The sequence below is a fragment of the Manis pentadactyla genome, chromosome 18, assembly GCF_030020395.1.
Source record: "Manis pentadactyla isolate mManPen7 chromosome 18, mManPen7.hap1, whole genome shotgun sequence".
NCBI lineage: Eukaryota > Metazoa > Chordata > Mammalia > Pholidota > Manidae > Manis > Manis pentadactyla.
The window spans coordinates 8286866-8304970 of NC_080036.1; the positions used below are offsets into that span (position 1 = coordinate 8286866).

The 18105-nt window shown below is 36.6% G+C and overlaps 1 protein-coding gene across 5 annotated transcripts in view; it reads right to left on the reverse strand.

Moving 5' to 3' along the window:
- The window catches only part of NIPA2 (NIPA magnesium transporter 2), a 59864-nt gene that overhangs the window by 5166 nt on the left and 36593 nt on the right, over nt 1-18105 (reverse strand). For all 5 annotated transcript variants that reach the window (XM_036876994.2, XM_036876991.2, XM_036876995.2 and 2 more), the window contains 3 exons: nt 18036-18092; nt 8183-8273; nt 6924-7084 (listed from right to left, as the gene is read on the reverse strand). In XM_036876994.2, the coding sequence (XP_036732889.2) occupies nt 6924-7084; nt 8183-8273; nt 18036-18092 (309 nt within the window). The remainder of the gene's footprint in view (nt 1-6923; nt 7085-8182; nt 8274-18035; nt 18093-18105) is intronic.

Genomic DNA, 18105 nt, shown 5'->3' on the forward strand with positions numbered 1-18105 from the left:
GGAGGAGGAACAAGAAGGGAGAGAAGAAAAGAATCTCCAGACAGTGTATATAACAGCTCAATAAGCGAGCTAAGTTAGGCAGTAAGATACTAAAGAGGCTAACCTTGAACCTTTGGTAACCACGAATTTAAAGCCTGCAATGGCAATCAGTACATATCTTTCAATAGTCACCCTAAACGTTAATGGGTTGAATGCACCAATCAAAAGACACAGAGTAACAGAATGGATAAAAAAGCAAGACCCATCTATATGCTGCTTACAAGAAACTCACCTCAAACCCAAAGACATGTACAGACTAAAAGTCAAGGGATGGAAAAACATATTTCAAGCAAACAACAGTGAGAAGAAAGCAGGGGTTGCAGTACTAATATCAGACAAAATAGACTTCAAAACAAAGAAAGTAACAAGAGATAAAGAAGGACACTACATAATGATAAAGGGCTCAGTCAAACAAGAGGATACAACCATTCTAAATATATCTGCACCCAACACAGGAGCACCAGCATATGTGAAACAAATACTAACAGAACTAAAGGGGGATATAGACCGCAATGCATTCATTCTAGGAGACTTCAACACACCACTCACCCCAAAGGATAGATCCACTGGGCAGAAAATAAGTAAGGACACGGAAGCACTGAACAACACAGTAGAGCAGATGGACCTAATAGACATCTATAGAACTCTACACCCAAAAGCAGCGGGATATACATTCTTCTCAAGTGCACATGGAACATTCTCCAGAATAGACCACATACTAGGCCACAAAAAGAGCCTCAGAAAATTCCAAAAGATTGAAATCCTACCAACCGACTTTTCAGACCACAAAGGCATAAAACTAGAAATAAACTGTACAAAGAAAGCAAAGAGGCTCACAAACACATGGAGGCTTAACAACACGCTCCTAAATAATCAATGGATCGATGACCAAATCAAAATGGAGATCCAGCAATATATGGAAACAAATGACAACAACAACACTAAGCCCCAACTTCTGTGGGACACAGCAAAAGCAGTCTTAAGAGGAAAGTATATAGCAATCCAAGCATATTTAAAAAAGGAAGAGCAATCCGAAATGAATGGTCTAATGTCACAATTATCGAAATTGGAAAAAGAAGAACAGATGAGGCCTAAGGTCAGCAGAAGGAGGGACATAATAAAGATCAGAGAAGAAATAAATAAAATTGAGAAGAATAAAACAATAGCAAAAATCAATGAAACCAAGAGCTGGTTCTTCGAGAAAATAAACAAAATACATAAGCCTCTAGCCAGACTTATTAAGAAGAAAAGAGAGTCAACACAAATCAACAGTATCAGAAACGAGAAAGGAAAAATCACGACGGACCCCACGGAAATGCAAAGAATTATTGGAGAACACTATGAAAACCTGTATGCTAACAAGCTGGGAAAAATAGGAGAAATGGACAACTTCCTAGAAAAATACAACCTTCCAAGATTGACCCAGGAAGAAACAGAAAATCTAAACAGACCAATTACCAGCAACGAAATTGAAGAGGTAATCAAAAAACTACCAAAGAACAAAACCCCCGGGCCAGATGGATTTACCTCGGAATTTTATCAGACATACAGGGAAGACATAATACCCATTCTCCTTAAAGTTTTCCAAAAAATAGAGGAGGAGGGGATACTCCCAAACTCATTCTATGAAGCTAACATCACCCTAATACCAAAACCAGGCAAAGACCCCACCAAAAAAGAAAACTACAGACCAATATCCCTGAAGAACTTAGATGCAAAAATACTCAATAAAAGTGTAGGCAAAGGGTCTGTTTGCGTCTATACAGAAGATCAAAGCTTAATTGGGCTACCCCGAAAATGAACTAAGATACGATATGAAAGAGAACTTCCAACATCAGCACTCTCTGGAAGACTCATGCCAGAAGATGATCATCAAAAAACCCCAACAAAGATCCACGCACTGCTACAGCTGTAGATGCACTCATCCCACCACCTCCTGGACTTGCCATGGGAATGAGGAAGGAGATATCTAAGCTGGCCTGTGCATACAGTAAAACAACAAATTTGACTGGATCTATACTGTTGGAACTCAATCAAGAATTAGGAGAAGTGCAAATTGTAGCGCTCCAAAATCTTACAACTACAGACTATTTACTGTTAGAAGAACATAAGGGATGTGAACATTCCCCAGGAATGGGTTGTTTTAATTTGTCTGATTTCTCTCAGACTGTTCAAGTTCAGTTGGACAATATCCACCATATCATAGAGAAGTTTTCACAAATGCCTAAGGTGCCTAACTGGTTTTCTTGGTTTCACTGGAGATGGCTGGTAATTACAGGTATGTTTTGGTTATGTAACTATACTCCTATTATGTTAATGTGTGTGCGCAATTTAATTAGTAGTTTAAAACCTATATATGCTGAAGTTACTCTACAAGAAGATATGTCAAAGAAATAATCAATCTTCCCATGTTTTCTTCCGCCTGCTACTTCTATAGCTTTTCTTCTTCCTTCCTAATTACAACCCTTAAATAGAATTCATGCCTCATATCAAAGTTACCGAGTATCATAATTCTTCCAAGTGGTAAAGATACCTCAAGACAAATGCTGGGCATAGAAGCCACAGGGCATAAATATGCAAAGAAGTAAAAAAGCTAACCTTTTCAAACAGTAAGGCTTCTCTCTCACTTACCAACTTTACATTTCCCTGTATGGCCCCGGAAGATGACTGGTTAGCCAGAGACGGGTAAGATTCCTCAAGGGAGGAACAACCTAAGACAGGCACAGTCGCAGGGGGGCCATCAGGTGAGGAATTGGGGATCAACAGAGGTGAGGCTTAGAACCTCACTCCCCCTGTTCTGAGAGAAATCTTCTGCATCCGTGGATGTTTTATTGCCCTTGTCTAGCTTGGATTAACACATAGTCTACAGGCACACACCTGATCATCTACATTTGCTCTCTTACAACACTAAACTATGTTTTCTACCTTTATCTTGTATCTACCTACCACTTCAGCATTTTATTAAAAATAATAATAATGAGAGAAATGTGGTATCCACATATAAATCAAGTATAAAAATCAAATGAGTATTCATATTTGAACTGACTGTTTATAGTTCATAATGCATGAGCAAAACCGAAAGCTTCTGTGATGACTGCCCTTGTACTGTTCACCATGTAACTTATTCATTATGTAAGAATTTGTTCTTCATGTAAGAACTTGTTTGTTATGCCTCAGAAGATTGGAGACTGACGAAAATTAGGCTTGGGATGGATTAATGATTGTGCATTGAGCATTGACTCCCCTATACAGAATTTTATTGTCGTTAACAACCATTTGATCAATAAATATGAGAGATGCCCTCACAAAAAAATAAATAAATAAATAAATAAATAAATAAATAAACTAATTAATTAATTAATTTTTTAAAAATAAATAAATAAATAAAAAAGGACAGACTTCCAATGGTAAAATAAATAAGTAACCGGGATGTAATGTATAGCATCAGGAATATAGTCAAGATATTGTTAACAGCTTGGTAGGGTGATAGCTGGAACCTAGAATTATGTATATAAATGTTTTATCACTGTGTTGTACACTTGAAACTAATGTAATGTAATACTGTGCGTCAACTACCCTTCAATAAAAAATAATTATTTAAAAAAAAGAAAAAAGAAAGAAAGGCACCAATTATAAGGGAACAGAGCAAGAAAGAATAAAGTGACAGGGAAGAACTACAAAAACAACCAGAAAATAATAAAATGGCAGTAAGTCCATAACTATCAATAATTCCTTTAAATGTAAATGGATTAAATGCACCAATCATAAGACACAGGATGGCTGAACAAGACTCACCTATATGCTTCCTACAAGAGAATCACTTGAGACCTAAAGACACAGACTGAAAGTTAAAGGATGGAAAAAGATATTCCATGCACACTGAAAAGGATCAGAGGCTGGGGTAACTATTTACATCAGACAAAGTAGACTTTAAAACAAAGACTGTAACAAGAGACAAAGAACATTACATAATGAAAAAGGGTTCACATCAGTAAGAAGACATAATAATTGTAAATATCTGCACACCCAAGAAAGCACCTAAATATATAGAACAAATGTTAACGGACATAAATAGAGAAACTGACAGTAATAAAATAATAGTAGGGAAACTTATCAGTGGATAGATCACTCAGACAGAAAATCAGTAAGAAAACAATGGCTTTTGAATGGCATACTAGACCAGATGGACTTACACAGGTCATTCTATCCAAAAATCAGCAGAATACACATTCTTTTCAAGTACACATATAACATTCTCTAGGATAGATTACATGTTAGGCCACAAAGTAAGTCTCAATAAACTTAAGATTAAAATCATCAAGCATCTTTTGGACACGGGTGTATGGAACTATAGATCAGTCACAAGACAAAAATGAAAAAAGCACATGGAGGCTAAACAACATACAACTAAGCAACCAATGGGTCAATAAATAGGAAATCAAAAAATACATGGAGACAAAAACAGAAACACAAAGGTTCAAAATCTTTGGGATGCAGCAAAAGCATTTCTAGAGGGAAGTTTATAGCTATTTAAGACTACCTCAAGAAACAGGAAAAATACCTCAAACTATCTAACCTTAACCTTACAACTAAAGGAACTAGAAGAACAACAAAACCCAAAGTTAGTAGAAGGAATATTAAGATTCACAGTGGAAATAAATGAAATAGAGACTAAAAACCCAACAGAAAAAAAAAAAATCAATGAAACTAAGAACTGCTTCTTTGAAAAGATAAATAAAATGGAAAAACCTATACCTAGACTCATCAAGAAAAAAAGTTTAAATAAAATTAGAAAACAAAGAAAAGTTAAAACTGACACCACAGAAATTCAAAGGACTTTAAGAGAATTAAATGAAAATTATATGCCAACAAATGGGACAAGATTCCTAGAAACATAAAATCTCCCAAGACTGAATCAGGGGGAAAGAGAAAATCTGAAAAGACTGATTACTAGTAATGAGACAGAATTGGTAATTTAAAAACTCCCAAGAAACGGAAATCCAGTAGCACATGGCTTTGCAGGTGAGTTCTACCAAATATTTAAAGAAGAGCTAATACCTATCTTTCTCAAACTATTTCAAAAAAAAAAAGAGGAAGGAATGCTTCCAAACTCATTTTATGAGGCCAGCATTATGCTGGTACCAAAACCAGAGACAAAAGAAAATTACAGCACAATATCCCTGATGAACAAAGATCCCTGTTCTCAACATAAAATCCTCAACAAAATATTGGCAAATGCAACTCAAAAATATATTAAAAGGCTCATTCACTATCACAGGTGGGATTAAATCCAAGGGATGCAAGGATAGTTCAACATCTGCAAATCAGTGTTATGCACATTAACAAAATGAAGGGAAAAAATTACATTATCACCTCAATAAATGCAAAAAAGCATCTGACAAAACTGAATGTCCATTCATGATAAAAACGCTCAACAAAGTGGGTATAGAGGGAACAATACCTCAACATAATAAAGCCCATACATGATAAAACCACAGCTAACACCACAGTTGATGGCTAAAAGCTTTTTCTCTAAAATCAGGAACTAGACAAGGATGCCCACTCTCACCTCTGTTATTCAACGTAGAGCTGGACATAGCCACAGCAATCAGAAAACAAAAAGAAATACAAGGTATCCAAATTGGTAAGGAGGGAAGTAAAACTGTCACTATTTGCAGATTACAAGACAGTATATTTTGAAAACCCTTAAGACCACTAAAATAGTAAATTCAGTAAAGTCACAGGATACAAAATCAGTATACAGAAATCTGTGGAGTTTCTACACAAGTAATGAATTGGCAGAAAGAAAAAAATGATTCTATTTACAATTGCATCCAAAAGAATAAAATATCTAGGAATAAATTTACCCAGGGAGGTGAAAGACTTGTATTTTGAAAACTATAAGATACTGATAAAAGAAACTGAAGATGATACAAATAAATGGAGAGATATACCATGTTCATGGACTGTAAGGATACTGTTAAATTATCCATATTACCCAAAGCAATCCTTATTTCAGTGCAATCCCTATTAAAATACTAATGGTATTTTTCACAGAACTAGGACAAATGATCCTAAAATTTGTATGGAACCAGAAAAGAGCACAAACAGCAAAGCAGGCTTGAGAAAGAACAAAGCTGGCAGTATCACATGCCCTGATTTCAAAGTATAAGACAAAGCTACAGTAATCAAAATGGTAGCTCCACCACAATAAAGGAGCAAACCTCAGGATTCAAGAGACCACAAAAAAACAAAGAAGTGAAGGGGATCTTACAGGATGCTGATACATGAAAATCCAGGATGACAACTGTGCTGGGAGCCTTGGACCCAGTCTAGATTGAGGCCACATGTGCTCTGAGAGAAATTTACAGGAGCTGTAACTTCAGAAATAGCTAATGTGTTTCAAAGTACTGAGAGCTGAGAGTAGAATTAGACCACTGGGGAAGAGTTTCAGAATGGACTGAAAAATTCATAGATAACAAAGCAAACAAGATCATTAGTAGTTGAGGAAAAATCTAAGTCAAAAAAGAAAGGAAAAGGGATTATGATGTATTATATGTCTAAACTAAGAATAAAAGTTATATAGTGGTGATGATGTAACCAAATCACTTAAAAAACAGGTGCACACAGTAGGTAAGACACAGTGAATGATGCCCAAGGTCAAGGAAGTAGCAGCAATATAAGCATGCTATTTAGGGACAGAGTTAAAAAACAAAAGAAACAAGTGTTAGGAGTTGATAGAGGAGGAACATGACTGGTATTTTTCATAATAAATCACATAGAACAATTTGCCTCTTTACATGCACATGGAAATTTGGTTAAAATAAAAACTAAGTTAAAAAGTAAGATACAATAATACTAATAAAGCTTTCCTTTGTCCTTACCTGGGTCCCCTAGCTTGTGTGCCATTTCATTTAAAGTCTCAACCTCCTCTTCTTTTGGAGCATGAATAACCATAACTGTAGATCCTAGAATGCTCAGCAGACATCCAATCTTCCCATGGAGATTAAGTCTTTCATTGAGGAAGTATGAAGAAAGAATGGCACTAAAATGGGGAATAAGGGGAGAAAGTGGAAAAACATTAAAACAATAGCTACTTTTCTCATTTCTCATACACAACTCAGAATTCAAATTACTGTACTCAAACTAAAACACTACAAATGAAAAAGATTCTGGCTTTCAGCCAAGGTAAAGAAAATGCACACTCAGAAAATGAGTTTTCAGAGAACCACCTGCTCATTATATACCACACAGCAGAGTTACCATCTTTCTACTGCAGAAAATTAGTATGAAATCTACAATACACAGACTTATGGTACAAATTTACTTCCTAATGAAGACTCTATGTCCCAACCAATGCTTAAAATCTGCTCAACTTTAATTCATCTGTAAGGTTGATGCATCCTTCTTATGTGTTCATTTAATTCTATATAATTTGCCTATTAATCAAGTTTTAATACTTTAGTTTTATCCAAATTTAAATATATATATATAAATCTGTAAGTAATGACACAAAACAAAGAAAATTAGGAGTAAAATACATGCACCATAATTATATATATATATATATATAAAATCTTGATTAAATACATGTTCTACCCTGAAAATGAAAAAAGGTTAAGAACACCTATCAATCAACTTTGGGAATAATAACCAAAGTCCAGACTTCGGTATGGGCTTAGCCATTTGAGCTAATCATAAAAATAACAGAAACAGGACAAGTCTTGGACTGCTCCTTCCAGACGAGTACCCCAGGCCATTCTTCAGAGGCACATAACCTTGCCCCAATCAATGATTTTCTGTAGTAGGCATAGAAACCTATCACCACTTACCAAATACTAAATGTTTTGACAAGTGCAACTTGGAATTTTTAAAATTGAAACCAAAGTAGAACCACTACCAGCTCTGAATACAAACAAGACAAAGCATAAAAGCATTTTTTCCCACAAACTTACAGGTTGCCTATGCACAAAAGGTACCTTTTTAAAAGCAAATTATTATACATAATTTAAAAAATTCTAAAGGTTGTTCAAATGTAAATAATGCCAAATGCGTAATTGGATGGTACTTCACAGTTAGTTAAAACAGTTTACAGGTTAAAACACTGACTGTTGTTTCTGAATGTGAAGCGTAGTGTCCTTACCTTACTAGGACGCTGAGCGCTCCTAATGGAGTCACTAGGGTGGCTGGTGCAAAGGCATATGCAGCAAAATTGGCCACTTCACCAGCTCCCACTTGAAGATGGATAAAAAAAGAAATCTTAGGACTTATCTAGTCAAAACGGAAATGTCTACATTTTATTTACATATATATGTATTTTTTTTAATAAACTTTTTCAATTGTATTTAGTAATTTCCATGTTTTCTCCCATCTTTCCATAAGTGTTCTCCTGGAAATTATCAATATTAGAATAGAGTCCAAACCAATTAGAAACCTATAATTTTAATTGATGAGATCTAATTCATGCTTTTATATAGGTTTTTTTAATAAAAAAATGTTAATAGATATTTATATTCTATGACAACAAACAGAAACCAATCAAAAGCAGCTAAAACTGGTGTGACAGAACTTCTCCCAAGTCTTTTTCATGGGCTTTTTAAAAAACCCAAACCAATTCAAAAGATAAGTCTTGGGTACTTACTATATGCCAGATGCTGTTCTAGGATCAGGAAATAACTGCATGGAGCAAAACAAAGATAAATGCTCTCCTAAAATTTACATTTTAGTGAGGGAAAACAGACAAAGTATGTATGTCAAGTGGTTAAACATGCTATGCAGAAAAAGCAAGGGAAAGAAATGGAGTGCTGCTGAGGTCCAGATCGTGGTGCCGGGCACGGGCATCTAGTAACCAGTCTAATGTTAAGTGAGGGACTTATCTGTAGCTATATGGGGAGAGAACAACCCACTCGGGGAGAACAGCTGAATATGAAACCTCGTCAATACAATGTCTGGTATATTTGAGTAATAACAAGGAAACCACGCTGGTTCTGATAGGCAGGAAACTAGATTATGAGCAGGGTGGAATGAGAGTAAGGCCAGGGAAAAGTCCACTAAAAAAGATCCAGAGTTAATCAGTTAAAGCTCAAAAAGCCAGGAGCAACTTGGCCTGGAATGTTTGATTATTCCCCAGATAAAGGAGGGTGCCTCAGCATTGCCTATGTCTTTATTGTGTTAATCATGCAGGCCTGGCTTATTTTTTAACTTTACCTAAATGCCGGTTTTTTTTCTCCTTCGGCCCTAATCTAGTAGTTTGCAACCGAGGGACCTAATTTAGCTAGCATGCAGGCCCAGCCGTGAACAACATAGTAAAAGGCAGGAAGGATTCCATCTTAAAGACTGCACTTTAATTAATACCCAGGAAGTTGAGAAGTAAGATTAGCAAACAGAAAATAACTCAGCCCACCTTGGGGGATGGACAGGCAGTCTTGTTTGTCATGCTCCCAGACCAAGACACCAGTATCCCAGGGAGAAATCAGAGCAGGAAGTTCCTTGTGTTAATTCTAAATATTCAAAGACCACTTAACACATCTGCACCCCCAGTCTTTAGTCACATTCCTAAGGAATCCTTAAAAGGGGAACCCCCAACCTTTCCAGGCATTCCTCTCTCTGAGGTCGCCCGCAGTTTCTAAGTATGTAACCTTTTAACTTTAAACTTTCTCCATCCTTTCAAGGTGCCTCTCCTTGTTGAGGTTGCCTACTGCACTTTTTCTCTCTTTAAATAACTTTAAATAAAACTTTCACTTTGTTTCACTACTGTGTTTCTGCCCTTCAATTCCTTGTTGCGGAAGGGACAAGGACGGAGAGAAATACACAATGCCCTCCCCGACAGGTCTAGCAGAGGGAGCAAGGGGAAGAGTGGACTGTGAGTCAGAGCCAGCCAGGGCCACATGGTACAGGACCTTTGTGAATCCTCATAAGATTCATCTGAGTTGAGAAGCCACTGGCGAACCTTATGTAGGGGAGGGATATGATCTCATAAAAGGATCACACTTGGCTACAGTTTTAACAAACAATTATGTCAAATTTCACTTCGCAGTGTATGAAAGCTCCCATTGTCCCACACTCCTCAATGCCTGGTATTGTCAGATTTAAAAGTATGGTAATCTGCTAATGGGGAACAGGATTATTTTATTATACCTTAAATTTTCACTTCTCTTTTCCATGTGTTTACTCACCAAATGAAACATTTTAATGAAGTAGCTACACAAGTTTTTCCCTATTAAGCTGTTTGTTTTCATTTACTGATTTGAGGTAATTCTTTACATATTTTGGACATGAATTTTTTGTGGGTTAAAAATATAATTTTTAAAAATATTCTGTGGTTTGCCTTTTCGTTCTCTTAAACTCATCAAAAGTTCTTTATTTTAAAATACTCTCCTTTATGGCTAGTGCTCCTATAGAACCTGCCTAGAAATTTTTCTCAAAACTTTTCATCCTTTAAGCTTACGAACTACCTGGAGTTGATCTTTATGTATGGTTAGGTAGGAATCCAATTTCATTATTTTCCATATGGATTGTTACAGCACAGCAGTATTTACTAAAAGACACATTTCCCTATTTCAGTGCCACCTTTGTCCCAATATACTGTCCAAGGGTCTGTTTCAGGGCTCCCCATTCTATCCTCTTGATCTATGCCTCTATCTTGGCATAATACTGTACTGACTTAATTCGTGGGACTTCCTAAGTCTTGACATCCAGTGGAGCAATTCCTTTCACCTCATTCTTTTGGTTTTCTTGTATTTCCATACAAATTTTCAATTAACTTATCATGTACCACAGAACCACCTATGGTTTTAGATGGAATAGCCTTTATTCTGTCAGTTTGGAGAGAAATGACAACTTTACAATAATGAATCTTTCAATCCATGAAAATGACTTTTCTTCTTTTTTTCAGTAAAAATTTGTTTTCTCTATGAGAATCTTTCCCATATTTTGTTAGATTTATAATGAATTACTGTTCTTAAAAATTATATACAGATTTTAACATAACATTTCATTTCCTAATTGTTTCTCATACATAGAAATACAGCCAAGTTTTACATGTTGACTGTACCCAACAACCTTGCTAAATCTTAATTTTTTTTTATTAAGGTATCATTGATATACAATCTTATGTTCAGGTTTCACATGAGCAACGCTGTGGTTACTAGACTCCCCCCTATTATCAAGTCCCCACCACATACCCCATTATAGTCACTGTCCATCAGTGTAGTAAGATGCTACAGAGTCACTACTGTCTTCTCTGTGCTACACTTTCTTCCCTGTGCCCCCCCTATATTATGTGTGCTGATCATAATACCTCTTAGTCCCCTTTTCCTTCCCTTCCCACCCACTCTCCTCAAACCCTTTCCCTTTGGTAACCACTAGTCCATTCTTGGGTATTGTGAGTCTGCTGCTGTTTTGTTCCTTCAGTTTTTCCTTTGTTGTTATACTCCACAGATGAGTGAAATCATTTGGTACTTGTCTTTCTCTGCCTGACTTATTTCACTGAACATAATACCCTCTAGCTCTATGTTGTTGCAAATGGTAGGATTTGTTTCCTTCTTATGGCTAAATAACATTCCATTGCGTATATGTACCACCTCTTCTTTATCTATTCATCTACTGATGGACACTTAGGTTGCTTCTACGTCTTGGCTATTGTAAATAGTGCTGCAATAAACATAGTGGTGCACACATCTTTTTGAATCTATCTGTTTTCTTAGGGTAAATTCCTAGGAGTTGAATTCCCAGGTCAAATGGTATTTCTATTTTTCGTTTTTTGAGGAACGTCTATATTGCTTTCCACAATGGTTGAACTAATTTACATTCCCACCAGCAGTGTAGGAGGGTTCCCTTTTCTCCATATCCTCACCAGTATTTGTTGTTGCTTGTTTTTTGGATGGTGGCCATTCTAACTGGTGGGAGGTGATATCTCATTGTGGTTTTACTTCACATTTCTCTGATAATTAGCTATGTGGAGCATCTTTTCATGTGCCTGTTGGCCATCTGAATTTCTTCTTTGGAGAAGTGTCTGTTCAGATCCTCTGCCCATTTTCAACAGGGTTATTTGCTTTTTGGGTGTTGAGGCATGTGAGCTCTTTATATATTTTGGACTAAATCTTAATTTTATAATTTATCTGTATATTCTTTGGAATTTTTTTTTTTTTGAGAGGGCATCTCTCATATTTATTGATCAATTGGTTGTTAACAACAATGAAATTCTGTATAGGGGACTCAATGCACAATCATTAATCAACCCCAAGCCTAATTCTCAACAGTCTCCAATCTTCTGAAGCATAACAAACAAGTTCTTACATGGTGAACAAATTCTTACATAGTGAATAAGTTCTTACATGGTGAACAGTGAAAGGGCAGTCATATTACAGAAACTTTCGGTTTTGATCACACATTATGAACTATAAACAATCAGGTCAAATATGATTATTCGTTTGATTTTTATACTTGATTTATATGTGAATCCCACATTTCTCCCTTATTATCATTATTATTATTATTATTTTTAATAAAATGCTGAAGTGGTAGGTAGATGCAAGATAAAGGTAGAAAACATAGTTTAGTGCTGTAAGAGGGCAAATGTAGATGATCAGGTGTGTGCCTAAGGACTAAGTATTAATTCTTTGAAATTTTTATACCCAGTCATATAATAAGAAAATAGTAACAGTTTACACATTCCTTTCTAATTCTCCAATTTTCCTCCCTGCTTTACTGCACTGGCTAGAAATTCCAGTAAAATATTGAAAAAGCAATGAGAGACCATTTGCTTGTTCCCAGTTTCAAAAACAAATCCTTCAGTATTTCCCTAGTTTGGTGTTTATTGTGTGATTGTTCTGGCTCTGTTTATCTTAGAAAACCTTTATCATATTAAAGCAATTCACATAAATTACTTATTTGTAATGTTTTTTTAAGTCATAAATATTTGTTGAATTTTACAGAAATAATCATATAATTTTTCTCCTTCAACTTGTTAACATGGTAAATTATGATTGGTTTTTCAGTCATACCAATTTTGGATCCCTAGACTAAAGCTCATGATATATTATTTTACTGAGGATTTTTACATATATATTCATGAATGAAACTACACTGTATTTTTCTGTCCTTAGTCAGGTTTTGGGATTAAGATTATTTAAGAACCCGAATAGCCAACGCAATTCTGAGAAGGAAGAATAAAGTTGGGGGTATCTTGCTCCCCAACTTCAAGCTCTACTACAAAGCCACAGTAATCAAGACAATTTGGTACTGGCACAAGAACAGAGCCACAGACCAGTGGAACAGAATAGAGACTCCAGATATTAACCCAAACATATATGGCCAATTCATATACGATAAATGAGCCATGGACATACAATGGGGAAATGACAGTCTCTTCAACAGATGGTGCTGGCAAAACTGGACAGCTACATGTAAGAGAATGAAACTGGATCACTGTCTAACCCTATACACAAAAGTAAACTCCAAATGGATCAAAGACCTGAATGTAAGTCATGAAACCATAAAAGTCTTAGAAAAAAACATACGCAAAAATCTCACGGACATAAACATGAGTGACTTCTTCATAAACATATCTCCCCAGGCAAGGGAAACAAAGGCAAAAATGAAAAAGTGGGACTATATCAAGCTAAAAAGCTTCTGTACAGCAAAGGACACCATCAATAGAACAAATGGTATCCTATAGTATGGGAGAACATATTCATAAATGACAGACCCCATAAAGGACTGACATCCAAAATATATAAAGAGCTCACACGCCTCAACAAACAAAAAGCAAATAATCCAATTAAAAAATGGGCAGAGGAGCTGAACAGACAGTTCTCTAAAGAAGATATAATCAGAGAAATGCAAATTAAAACCACAATGAGATATCACCTCACACCAGTAAGGATCGCCATCATCGAAAAGACAAACAACAAATGTTGGCGAGGTTGTGGAGAAAGGGGAACCCTCCTACACTGCTGGTGGGAATGTAAACTAGTTCAATCATTGTAGAAAGCAGTATTGAGGTTCCTCAGAATGCTCAAAATAGAAATACCATTTGACCCAGGAATTCCACTTCTAGGAATTTACCCTAAGAATGCAGCACTCCAGGTTGAAAAAGACAGATGCACCCCTATGTTTATCGCTGCACTGTTTACAATATCCAAGATATGGAAGCAACCTAAATGTCCATCAGTAGATGAATGGATAAAGAAGATGTGGTACATATACACAATGGAATATTATGCAGCCATAAGAAAAAAACAGATCCTACCATTTGCAACAACATGGATGGAGCTAGACGGTATTATGCTCAGTGAAATAAGCCAAGCGGAGAAAGACAAGTACCAAATGATTTCACTCATATGTGGAGTATAAGAACAAAGGAAAACTGAAGGAACAAAACAGCAGCAGAATCACAGAACCCAAGAATAGACTAATAGTTACCAAAGGAAAGGGACTGGGGAGGATGGGAGGGAAGGGAGGGATAAGGGTGGGGAAAAGGAAAGAGGGCATTACGATTAGCATGTATAGTGTGGGGGGCACGGGGAGGGCTGTGCAACACAGAGAAGACAAGTAGGGATTTTACAGCATCTTACTACACAGATGGACAGTGACTGTGAAGGAGTATGTGGGGGGAACTTGGTGAAGGGGGGGGAACCTAGTAAACATAATGTTCTTTCTGTAATTGTAGACTAATGATACCAAAAAAAAAAAAAGATTATTTAAGAAGAGTGGTGGGAATGTATACCCCTTTTACTATTATTAGATTTCCCAACTGCAATTATTTTATCTTTAAATGACTGTAGAACTTGCTAATGAAACCATCTAGGCCCAGAGTTTAATATATGAAAAGGTTTTTAAATTATACACTCAACTGTATGAAGAAGAGCATTCCAGTTTTCTATTTTCTCTTCAGTCTTGACCATTCTTATTTTTCTAGAAATTTGGCTATTTTATCTTGTTTTTATATTCACTGGAATAAAATGTTCATAACATCCTATTTGTATCTACAAAACCCTAGTTTTATCACCCTGCTATTCCACCTTCACCTTTTCTTGGTCAATTTCAGCAAAGAGTTTTATCTGACTACTTTAAAAATATTCTGTGTTTGGTTTTTCGTCCATTTTACTATGATGCATCTGGGTTCAGTGTTCTTTTTTCAGATTCAATAGATGTTGCTGGGTGTTTTGAATTTGTGGTTTGGTAACGGGACAGTTTTGGAAAATAAGCCATTTCCCCTTCAAACACTGCTTCTGCTCCATTCTTTGTCCCTTCTTATTCTAAGACTCCAATCATTCACTGAATCTTCTAAAGTCCATTAACACTCTTACCCATACTTTCCATTCTGTCTCTGCCTCATTTTACAAAATTTCTTCCAAACTACCACTAATTCATTCGAATCTCTGTTCAGCCACACTTGACCTACGGTTAAACCAATTCATTCCATTTTTGTTACTGCATTTTCAATTTTGCAATTTTTCCTTAGTTCTTTTGCAAACCTGCAAATGCCTCTATAGTTTCCAGTTTACTGCTAGAGCTACTGTTCCTTGCAGTGAGCACATTTATTTTATGGTCACGATACATCCACTATCTGGAGAGCCTATGGGTCAGGTCAGGTTACTTATATCAATTTTTTTTTTTGCTAAAATTTCTTAATTTCATGTGTTTCTCCCTCCCACCCCCTGACATTTTATTTCTAAAATTACTTATAGAAAAGATTTAAGGTCAGGATGATGTATCTTCAAGACAGAACTTTTGCATTCTTCTGTTAGAGAGCACTAGCAGTTCAGGAACAGGCTAAAGATGCTCTAGCCCTCAGGAGTGACGGCACTACACAGTCTCCACCTCACCGCCAAAGTACAGCCTTTGTAGAGCGTCAACTCTACAGTAGATGTAGAACCGTGGTAGTTCCCATTTCTGGCAGCACTGACTCCAACCAGCACTGGTCCAGTTCAAAGGCTCACTCTCTCTCTCTCAGCTGCCTACTCTGGAGCTGGCAATTATCTTCAGGGCACAAGTGTCTCTGGCTTATCCTTCTGAGCTCTATGATCTTGATCTTGGCTACATAATTCTTCCCTATCACATTGGCCCTCTAATGACTTACGAGAATGCTTTTTATATCCTGTCCAGCCTTTTAACTTGTTTTCAGCAAACAGTATCAGTTCTACCTTCAAAGCACATTCAGAATTCTATCACTTCCCACCACACTCACTGCCAGGATCCTGGTCCATACCATCAACACCTCTTACCTGATTGCTGGAATTGCCTTCTACCTGATTTCTGTTTCTACCCCAATGAAGTCTCCACCTCAATACAGCAAGCCTGAGATGCTATTAAAACCTAAGTCAGATCATGTCTCAAAGTCTCCAATGACTTCCTATCAAACATAAAATGAAGTCTTTTCTCTGACCTATAAAGCCCCGCATGATCCAGACCCTCTTTATTTCTCTGAACTTTCCCCTTTCTATTTCCCCTCACATTCACTCCCTTACTACTCTTGCCCCTTTTAATGTTTTCTAAGGTTTTGGTAATCCAGTGGTGCATCACAAAGCACCCCAAATTTTGGCAGCTTAAAACAACAGAAGACGTTTTCTGTTGGTCAAGACTTCATGGTTTCTCATAGTTTCTGTTAGCCAAGACTCCAAATCAGCAGGTCCTTCTCACTTAGGTTTTTCAAGAAATTACAGTCAAGATATAATCTGGGGCTACAGTCAACTAAAGGACAGACTGGAACTGAGGACCCACATCCAAGGTGGCTCACTCACATGCTTGGCAAGCTGGTATTAGCTGTAGTCTGGGGACCTCTAATCAAGCTGCCTAAGTGTCCTCACAGCACAGCAGCTGGCTTCCCTCACAGCGAGCAATCCAAGCAATCAAGGCACAGTGCAATGCCTCTGATGACAGCCTCAGAGGTGACACACCATCACTTCTGTGGTACTCTGCTCACAGTGGGCCAGCACTAATTCAGTGCGAGGCGATTATACAAAGGTGTGAATACCAAGATGCTGAGGATCTTTGTGTGCTATCTTAGAGGCTGCCTACCACGCTTTCACAGGCCAAGCATGGTCCCAGCTCATGGCCTTCACATCTATTGTTATCTCCTGCATAAAATGCTCTTCCCCCAAATATCCACATAGCCACTTCCTTTGTGTCTTTTACTCAAATAATTCTCTTTTCAGTGTAGCCTGCCATGGCCCTCCATCTAAAATCTAAACTTATCTATCCTTCATTCACATCCCTTCCCTACGTTCCTTCTAGCAAACGTTAGCACTTATCACTGACACATTTTAATTAATCTTGTTTATTGTTTGTCTTCCATCTAGAACATTAAGTCTCATGTGGTATTTTTCTGCTTGTTTGTTTGACTAGTCTATCTCCAGCACCTAGATGAATACCTGGTGTACAGGAAATGATCAAAAAATATTTGTTGAATAAACAGTCAAATCAGTCTCTTTGTTATTTCACCTGCTTTTAAGCTCAGAGAGTATTTACATAATTTAATCTTGACTATTTTGAAGGCTCAGAGTCTTAAGGTTCATTTTTTCTATATACCTTTTAAAAGCTAATCATCAAAATAAGCATGGACGGTCTTATCAAATGCATCCCTCCTTTCCAATTTGGAATGGAAATCCCTGGCAGGAGAGGAATTGAAAACAGAGTATGTCCTATGATCTTTCACTTTCAAAATTACCTTCTCAAGCTGAGCAGAATTTTTTAAAACACACAGGTATATCAGACCAAGAATGTTTTATTTAATCAGATAGGTAAAAGAAAGTCTTCTCATTCAAATTCAATAAATATTAAACTGCTAAATTACTTTTACAGGCTTAGATATTACATATTTTGAGGTTTGTTCATTTTTTAATGAACAAGAGGATTCACTTAAAGTTTTCAAATGTGCTAGTCATAGTACTTTGTAATATTAGTAATGATGCTAATAGTATATGCAAGTAACAGTATATGTAAAATCAATATATTTTGCTATAATATTTTCTTGGAATATTCTCTATACATACTTGATAGCAGTCCAGCCCACCACAACCATTCCTTAAGATATGCATGGCCACCTTGACCTGTGAATGAAAA